This window comes from Carlito syrichta, unplaced genomic scaffold (genome assembly GCF_000164805.1).
Source record: "Carlito syrichta isolate Samal-C Ts95f unplaced genomic scaffold, Tarsius_syrichta-2.0.1 Scaffold314997, whole genome shotgun sequence".
Lineage (NCBI taxonomy): Eukaryota > Metazoa > Chordata > Mammalia > Primates > Tarsiidae > Carlito > Carlito syrichta.
The window spans coordinates 34,805-44,573 of NW_007259093.1; the positions used below are offsets into that span (position 1 = coordinate 34,805).

At 38.4% G+C, this 9,769-nt stretch overlaps 1 protein-coding gene across 1 annotated transcript in view; it reads left to right on the forward strand.

Moving 5' to 3' along the window:
* CLIC2 (chloride intracellular channel 2) overlaps nucleotides 1–9,769 on the forward strand; it is a 35,281-nt gene that overhangs the window by 24,199 nt on the left and 1,313 nt on the right. The window contains exons 4-5 of the mRNA XM_008072251.2: nucleotides 4,331–4,437; nucleotides 5,277–5,458. Coding sequence (XP_008070442.1) covers nucleotides 4,331–4,437; nucleotides 5,277–5,458 — 289 coding nt within the window. The remainder of the gene's footprint in view (nucleotides 1–4,330; nucleotides 4,438–5,276; nucleotides 5,459–9,769) is intronic.

The window sequence follows — 9,769 nt, forward strand, 5'->3', positions numbered from 1 at the left end:
TGTGGGTTTCAGGTTTTGTTCAGGAACTGGATGCCAGTTCCAATTTCCATGAGGGTATGTCCTTTACTTTCTAAGGTTCTTATGGTTTGAGCCTTTTTTCTTAGTTATTGTACTTAAAGGTTTGTAAATTTTGTTTTCCTTTCAGAAAACCAACTCTTGGTTTTGTTAATGTTTTCTAGTGTCTACTTTATTTCTACTGTGATCTTTATTATGTTATTCTTTCTACTAATTTTGATCTTAGCTTATTCTTCTTTTTCTAGTTCCTTAGATGTAACAGGTTGTTTACTTGAGATATTTTTCTTTGATGTAGTCATTTATGGTTGTAAACTTCCCTCTTAGATTTATTTTGCTGCATCTTACAAATTTTGCTAGGTTGTGTGTTCATTTTAATTTGTTTCTAGATATATTTAAATGTTGCTTTCAATTTATTCTTTTAGGGGCATGTTGTTTCATTTCTATATATGTAAATTTTCTGAAATTTGTCCTGTTATTGACAAATTGTGGTTGGAAATGATAAATGATAACATTTTTATCTTCGTAAATGTGTTAAGATTTATTTTATGAGCTAATATATAATCTATCCTGTAGAATATTCTGTATGCACTTGAAAAGAATGTATATTCTGCTGCTGTTGGATGGAATGTTCTGCATATGTCTGCTAAGTTCAGTTGTTATAAAGTGTAGTTCAAGTCTGAAGCTTCTTTTTATTTTTAAGTCTGATGCTTCTTTATTGATTTTCTCTGAATGTTCTGTCCATTGTTGACGGGTATTGAAGTCCCCTACTATTATTATATTACTATCTAGCTCTCACTTCAGACCTATTAATATTTGCTTTATATATTTAGATGCTCCAACATTAGGTATATACATATACTTAAAATTGTTACATGCTTTTAAGAAATTGACCCTTTTATCATTGTGTAATGACCTTTTTTGAGTCTCTTTTTATTTAAAGTTTTTTTTTTTTTTAACCCTATTTTTTTGCTTGGAGAATTTCATTCATTTCCTTTCTTGTTCTCTTGTTGTTTTTCTTTGTAATTAGGTTATTTCCTCTAGTGGTATGCTTCGATTCCTTACTTTTTATCTTTTCTATATATACTGTAGGGTTTTGTTTTGTGACTGCCATGAGGCTCACATAAAACATCTTATTGTTATAACAGGCTATTTTGTTTTTGATTTTTGACTATTTTAGTCTATGTCTTGGTGTAGTCTCATTTGAATGGAGCCTGACTGGAGAAGTTTGAGCTTCTTGTTTCTGGATATTTATATCTTCCTCCAGTTTTCAATAATTATATCTTTATAAGCACCTTTCTCTTTATCTGCACCACCTGAGAAATCCATAATGCAAATATTGGTTCACTTGATGTTATCCCATATTTCCTATAGGACAGCCCACCTGAGGATTCCAGCAGTAAGCCTACTCCTGGGCCATAGCAGATGGCCTTCCAAGAATATCTAGACAGGCTGGCTAGTGAAGGGCTTTTCCAGCTGAAACCAGCCTGAAAAGACTGGAATAGTCCTTACTTCTTCAAATGGGCAGATACCAGCTCATGGCCATGAGGATCACAAACAATCAGCAAAACATGAATCCACCAAAGGAACAAAACAAAACATCTATAATAGACCCTAAAAAATGAATATTTACAAACTATCTGACAAAGAATTCAAGATAATTGTGTTAAAGAAGTTCAGTGAGCTACAAAAAGACAGAATACTAAACAAAATCAAGAAAAGAATACCTAACAAAGTGAGAAGTTCAGCAAAGAGATCAACCATTGAAAAAAAGAATATAGTTACTGAACTGAAAATTTCCATAGAAAGCCTAACCAGTAGGTTAGGTTGAACAGAAGAATAAGTGACCTTGAACAAGAAAGCCTATAGGAAATATGGGACACCATCAAGTGAACCAATATTTGCATTATGGACTGGCACAGGGGTGGACCCAGGGATGGGAGACTGAGTATTCAGGACTGGCCTAGAGCCTGAGACTACAGGGGCTGGCCTAATGCCCACATCTGTGGAGGCCAGCCTGGTGGTGGGGAAGGTCCAGAGATGTCCACAAGGAAGGGACGTGGGATCCAGCCTCATGCTGGAATGGACTTGGAGGCCCAATTTGTGAGTACCAGCCTGGAATCTGGGGCCATCATGGCCTGTCCAGTGCTGGGTTTTACTGCAGTGGGCCCAGTGTAGGGGTCTGAGGCAAAACCTGGTGGTCACTTCCTTCTCCTTCACCTAAGAAGAAGGTATCTCTTTCCATGCTCTGCTGCCTGGGGCTGGGGGAGGGATAACATAGGAAATACAAAATTGTCCTGCTAAAAAGAAAAACAAAGCAAGAGAGAGAAGTAGTGAGTATTCAGAACAGAGATGATTTTGAAATGTTACATTGAATGTTCAAAGGAAGACTTCACTAGAAAGAGAATATCAAATAAAAAATCATGAAAGAAGAGTGAGAACAAGACATGTGCATATATGGGGAAGTCCTTCATCTAAGGGCAGGTCAAGTGAAAAGGCCATGGGACCGGATCTTGCCGGGCTTATTTGAAGAATAGCAGGAAAGTCAATGTCACAAGTCAGTGAGTGAAAGAGGTGAAAGCAGAGCAGTAAAGTGGGACCACCAGGTCATATGTGTCCTTGTAGACCACTGTAAAGAATTGGGCTCTGACTCTGAGAAAGATACAGCAATTTCAGAGTATTGAATAGGGGAAAGACATCACCCTGGCTTCTGGGTGGTGAATAGATTAAACTGGGTGAGGAAAGGAGTGGTTCAGATCCTGTGGGTCCTTGTAGAGTACTGTATGAGAACTTGGACTCTAACTCTGAATACGATGAAGACAAACGAGTGAAGAATAGACATGATATTGCTTACATTTTAACATTGCTGCTTTGGCTATGGGTGGAGAATATTCCAGATATTCCAAGGGTATGGGGGACAGGTATGGAAGTAAGAAGAAGAAAGAAGCTGTTACAGTAATGCAGGCAGAAACAGTGGAGGTGATGAGAAGTGGACAGATTCTGAAAAGTGAGCTGGCCAGAGTTGCTGGTGGGTCAAATGTGGGGTTAGAGGGAAAAAGAGGAATCAAGGAAGATGTCTTAGCCTTTGACCTGATCATTTCTGGTTGCCAGTGAGTTTTTTAATGATCAGGAATTGAGTTTTTTAGCCTTTGTTTTTATTGTATACATTTAAGGTGCACAGCATCATGTTTTGATATGCATATATTTAGTAAAATGATTATCACAGTCAAACAAATTAACATATCTATCATTTTACATAGTTGCCTTTGTGTGGCAAGAGCACCTTAAATCTACTCTGTTAGTAAATTTTCAGTATACAATATTATTAACAATAGTCCTCACGTTGTACATTATATCTCTAGAATAATTCAGCCTACATAACTGCAACTTTGTACCCTTTGACCCACATCTCCCTATTCTCTCCTCGCAACATCCCTAGTAATCATTGCTTTCTTCTTTGTTTCTATATATTTGACTTTTTAAAGATTCCACACATAAGTGAGATCATGCAGTGTGTATCTTTCTGTGACTGGCTTATCTCATTTAGCATAATGTCCTCCAGGTTCATCCATGTTGTTGAAAATGGTAGTATTTCTTCTTTTATAAGGCTGAAATTATTCTATTACATATATACGTACACTACAATTTGTATATTCTTTCATCTGTCAATGGAAACTTAGGTTGTCTCCATATCTTGGCCTTTGTGAATAATGCTGCAAAAAACATGGGACCACAGATATGTCTATGAGGTGTGTTTTTTTTGTTGTTGTTGCATGCTTTTTCTGTATATATTCATGATCATATGGAGTTTCTTATTTAAGTTTGTAATGTGGTAAATTATATGATTACATTATTTTATTTTATTGTGCTAAATTAATTTTGCATTACCAAGGAGAGGGCATTATGGCTATTTTTCCCCCATTTTCTCCACTCTCTCTATTCTTTCATTTGTTTTATAGGTTGCAATGTTTGAAACCATATTTTTCTACTTCTTATCACCAAAAATGTATTGTATTACTACCATGTCTTCTGACAAATAGACTTTTAACAAGCAAGTATGAAAATTTCATCACCATTTAAAACATTGTTTCTACAGGTAAATGAGCTTTGAATTGCAGACAAGGTATTTCCCTGAGAACTATTGAAACTAAAATGTTCTGAGATTAAGAAAGAATATATTTCTACTGAGAAATGTCTGAGGACTTTAAGTTTCCAACACAATTTTTCAAAACTTCCATTCCCCTTATAATACAAGCTAAGGCATCTGGTCTCTGTCTTGTCACATGCAAATGACAGTTTACTCATGTTTCTTTTTAAGGTATCCTCACCTAAGTCCCAAGTACAAGGAATCTTTTGACGTGGGATGCAATCTCTTTGCCAAGTTTTCTGCATATATTAAGAATACACAAAAGGAGGCAAATAAGAGTAAGTTACCTTTATTTAAATCTCTCTATTTTTTCTCATGCAGGAAAAAATAGGAGTTTCCTGAATACATAGTGTGTGTTGGAAAACAGCCTAGTTTTTCTCTCATTCTCTGTTCTCTCTGCTGAAATCCCCTTGCAAGAAGTTTTATTAGATTTAGAACTCACAATTCAATCTAGAGGGTGAAGGGCCTGGTCAGCTAGTGAGGAGGAGGAAGGGCCTCATTTGGAGAACAAGCCCTCAATCTGTGAGGCAAACAGCCTGGGGGTGGGTTAGGGTGGGCAGAGAGCCCTATTGGGAGGCTATTGTCACTAAGGAGAGAGGTATCTACCCAGGTAAGACTAGGGGAATCTCAGAAGAGGGGATGAGAAGCAGTTGGATTCTGCAGTATATCGTTTCCTGACAGGTTGGATGTGGAGTGCAAGAGAGAGGAAAGGAAGTGTCCAGAATAACTCCAGAGTGGTAATATTCTAGCATGTTGTTTTAAGCATGCCAAAAAAGTGTTCCACCCTGCTACATTCTTATTAATCCAACTGTGGAATGTAAAGAGGAATCACACTTAGGATAGCCCTTGGGGCCCTATTTGGCTGCATGTTCACCTCAAAACTTTGAGGAGAGGAACACAAAAACCATAGGACTGAACTAAAGTGAATGTGGCCTTGACAATGGGTCAAAGAATTCTCTCTTTTGAGAAATACCTCCACCCTAAGGGTACACAAAACAAGGGTAATAAGCAATGAAAAAAAGATAGAGGTGTCTAAATGTGTGAAAACCATGTTGAGAATGTATTTAGTCATAAACACAATACATCTGTAAGCAACCTTATGACTTCATTGCTTCAGCTTTTGAAAAATCCCTGCTCAGAGAATTTAAGCGTCTGGATGACTACTTAAACACTCCACTTATGGATGAAATTGATCCAGACAGTGCTGAGGAACTCATAGTTTCCAGAAGATTGTTCTTGGATGGGGATCAGCTGACACTGGCTGACTGTAGCTTGTTACCCAAACTGAACATTATTAAAGTAAGTATTTTTAATTTTTATTTTAAAGATATGGGGTACAATTCAGGGTTCGGTACATAAGTGGTCATCGTACAGTTGCCCAGGCTGGTCTCAAACCCCAGCCTCAGGCAATCCACTCATCTCGGCCTCCAAAGTGCTGGGATTACAAGCTGAGCCACCAAGCCCCACCATATTGAACAAATTTACACAGAACTTACTCTCTATGTCCTATGTCAGATTCAGAGAATACATAAAGAAATAAGACACAGTCAGGACTCTAAATAAATTCTTTTTTCTTAACTTTTAAAATTTTTTATTTTAAAATTGTGGGATACATTTCAGGGTTAGTTATACAAATATTCACTGTGCAGGTACCCTTGTTGATGACGTGTGCCCCCCTTTCCCCAGACAGATATTGACTCCCGCTAATCCCACCTCCCTACCCCTCCCTGCCCCCCCATAGTTTCCTGCCACTGTCAATCCTTTTCTTATAGTATTGCGGTAGTTGTTCAAGGTCCACTTATGAGTGAGAACGTGTGAAGCTCAGATCTTTGTTTCTGTGAGAGATCACTCAGTATTATAAACTCTAAGTCCATCCAGGTTGCTGCGAAGTTCATAATTTTGTCCTTCTTTATGGCTGCATAATATTTCATTGTGTATATATACCACATTATCTCTATCCAGTCCTCGTTCGATGGGCAGCATGGTTGGTTCCATGTTTTTACTATTGTGAATAATGCTGCAATGAACATGTGTGTGCAGGTATCTTTTTCATAGAGTGATTTGAGCTCTTCCTGGTATATTCCCAGTAGGGGGATTATGGGGTCGTATGGAAGGTCAATTTTTAGAACTTTCAGGAATTGCCACACTGTTTTCCACAGAGTCTGTACTAGTTTACACTCCCAGCAACAGTGTAGAAGTGTTCCCTTTTCACCACATCCTCTCCAGCATCTGTTATTTTTTGAGTAATTGATGATGGCCATTCTGACTGGAGTTAGGTGGTATCTCAGTGTTGTTTTAACTTGCATTTCCTTGATGACTAGTGAGGTTGAACATTTCTTCATGTATCTGTTGGTTGCTCGTATGTCTTCTTTTGAGAAGTGTCTGTTCATGTCTTTTGCCCACTTTGTAATGGGGTTGTTTGTTTTTTTCTTTTCAGCATGATTGAGTTCTTTGTAGATCCTATATGTTAGGCCTTTGTCAGACATGGAGTTGGCAAATACTTTTTCCCAGTCTGTGGGCTGTCTCCCTGCTCTCTTGATGGTTTATTTGGTTTTGCAGAAGCTTGTCAGTTTGATGACATCCCACTTGTCTATCTTATCTGTTATGGTCTGGACACTTGGGGTTTTGATTAGGAATTGATTACCGGTTGCAATTTCCATAATGGTGCCTCCTGCATTTTCTAAGGTTCTTATAGTTTGAGATTTTACGTTTAGGTCTCTGATCCATTTAGAGTTAATTTTTGTGTATGGGAATAGGTAGGGGTCCTGTTTCAATCTTCTGCATGTGGTCAACCAGTTTTCCCAGCACCATTTACTGAATAAGTTCTCCTCTCCCTAGTTGTTGGTGGTGGAGGCTTTGTCAAAGATGAGTTGGTTGGGAAATTGAGGTTTTGCTTCTGGAATCTCAATTCTATTCCATTGGTCTATACCAGTACTATTCCATCGGTTCTTGTACCAGTACCAGGCTGTTTTGATTATTGTAGCTTTATAGGATAGTTTAAAGCCTGGGAGTCTGAGACCTCCTGCTTTGTTGTTTTTTTGTGGGTTTTTTGTTTTTTGGGGGTTTTTTTGGTGTTTGCTTGTTTGTTTTTGTTTCTTGGGGTTTTTATGCTGAGGATTGTTTAAATACATCAACAGATGTAAAAACAAAAACCACATGATTATATCACTAGATGCAGGAGAAGTGTTTGATAAAGTCCAGCACCCATTCTAGATAAAAACCCTCGAACGTCTAGGAATAGATGAAACATACCTCAAAAGAGTAAGAACCATCTACGAGAAACCCACAGCCAGCATACTGCTAAACAGACAGAAATTGGAACCTTTCCCCCTGAAAAGCAGAAGAAGACAAGGATGCCCACTCTCACCCCTCCTTTTCAACATAGTTTTGGAAGTCCTAGCTAGAGCAATTAGACAAGAGAAGGAGACCAACGGTATCCCAATAGGAAAAGAGGAAGTTCAGTTATCCCTCTTTGCAGACGACATGATTCTATACCTTGAAAACCCAAGAGAATCTGTCAAAAACCTCCTTGTACTGATAAAGGACTTTGACAAAGTCTCAGGGTATAAAATCAATGTGCAAAAGATAATCACATTTCTATACACCAATAATAAACAGAAACCCAAATAAAAAGCACAATTCCATTCACAACAGCCACACAAAAAATGAAATACCTTGGCATCTTTCTCATCAGTGACGTGAAAGACCTTTACAATGAAAACTACAAAACACTGCTCAAAGAAATCAAAGATGAACCACATTTTTTTAATCCAGTCCTCTTTTGATGGGCAGCATGGTTGTTTCCAGGTTCTTGCTATTGTGAACAATGCTGCGATAAACATACGTGTGCAGTATGTGGTACATATACACGATGGAATACTACGCAGCCATAAAAAAGAACAAAATCATGAATTTCGCTGCAACCTGGATGGAACTAGAGTCTATAATACTGAGTGACCTCTCACAAAAACAAAATTCCGAATATCACATGTTCTCACTCATATAATGGACCTTGAACATCCAATGCAATACTATGAGAAAATGACTGATGGTACTGGGAAACTATGGGGGGGAGGGGGATGGGATTAACAGTAGCAAATATCTGTCGGGGGATGGGAAAACCCTTCTTATCTACAGGGTGCCTGAATGAAACGTCATTGTACACCTAACCCTTAACTGTACCCCACAAAACCATAATAAAAAATACTGATTAATGAAAAAAAAAAAAAAAAAACGTTGTGCCCTGTGGGACATGTAAGCCCCCAGCGAATGTTTGTCATATTGCTAGGGGTGATAGAAGAATGGTATACGAATGTTTGTCATATTGCTAAGGATGATAGAAAATGTTATATAAGGTGGAAGAAGTTTGAATAAAATTTGGAACGGTCTTGGCCAGACCTGACCCAGAAGGACTGCCTTCGAGTGGTTTCTTCTCACCGTATCCTGATTCCCTGGAGCAGATCCAACTCCCCTCAGGTCGGGGCTAGCAACCAACTGCGTCGGCGCCCGGAACAGGGGCCTGACTCCGGTAAGTGTATATATATGTTCCCCCGTTTGTTCATCTCATTCATCTCGTTTCAGGACGGATCTTGCCTTAGGGTGCTACAGGCCCCCCGCGAGTGAGTACGGGCTGACAAGGCAAGCAGGTCTGGTTGTATAGTGTCGCCGACGTACTGTGTGACTTATTATCGCCATATAGTGTGATTCAGTTTCTATATATATTTTACTGTATCTTGTGTATATTGGTGTTTTGTTGTCACAGCTATGGGGAACTGCGGCTCCAAAGAACGGCAAGCCTATATTGAAATCATGTCTAAAGTGTTAATGCATAAAGGTGTTAAGGTAAGCAAAGACAAAGTAAATTCTTTTCTAGATTTTGTACAGAAAGTTAATCCGTGGTTTCCTGATCAAGGAACATTAGAACTAGAAACATGGGATGAGGTAGGTAAAAATATGAAAAAATTGTATGATGCTCACGGTGGATCTCAGATGACACAAGATTCATATTCCCTATGGAGCATCTTGCGGAAAGCGTTGGTACTTAATCCTAATTATGGTTCTTTCCCCAAGAGTGATTCAGAATCTGAGGAGGATGAGACAGCTAAAGGACATGATCCTGGGGATCATCTATCTCCTGTGGATGATGCAGAATTAAATGAGGAAGCAGCAAAATATAAAAACCCAGATTTGCCTTATTTTTCTTTTCCTGTAGTTTCTAAAAGTAAGGCCATACTACCATCTAGTGGTCAAAGTGTAGAATCACCAAAGAAATATGTGCCAGGTTTTCGAGGAACTATACAAAAGGTTTTAGAATCAGAAGACCCTCTTCATTGTTTTCCTGTTGATTTAGAATTTGAACCCCCTAGATGGGAACCCATATCTATGAAATTATTGAAAGATGTGAAAGCTGCTTGTCATGATTATGGTCCCTCGGCACCATTTACATTGACCTTTTTAGACGGACTTCGTGCTTGGTGGATGACTCCTTATGATTGGTTTCAGGTGGCTAAGGCTTGTTTGTCAGGAGGACAGTTTGTGCTTTGGAAAATAGAATATGAAGAGGCAGTTAAAAAGAAAATTGTAGAACAAAATCTTATTAAAAGAAATCCG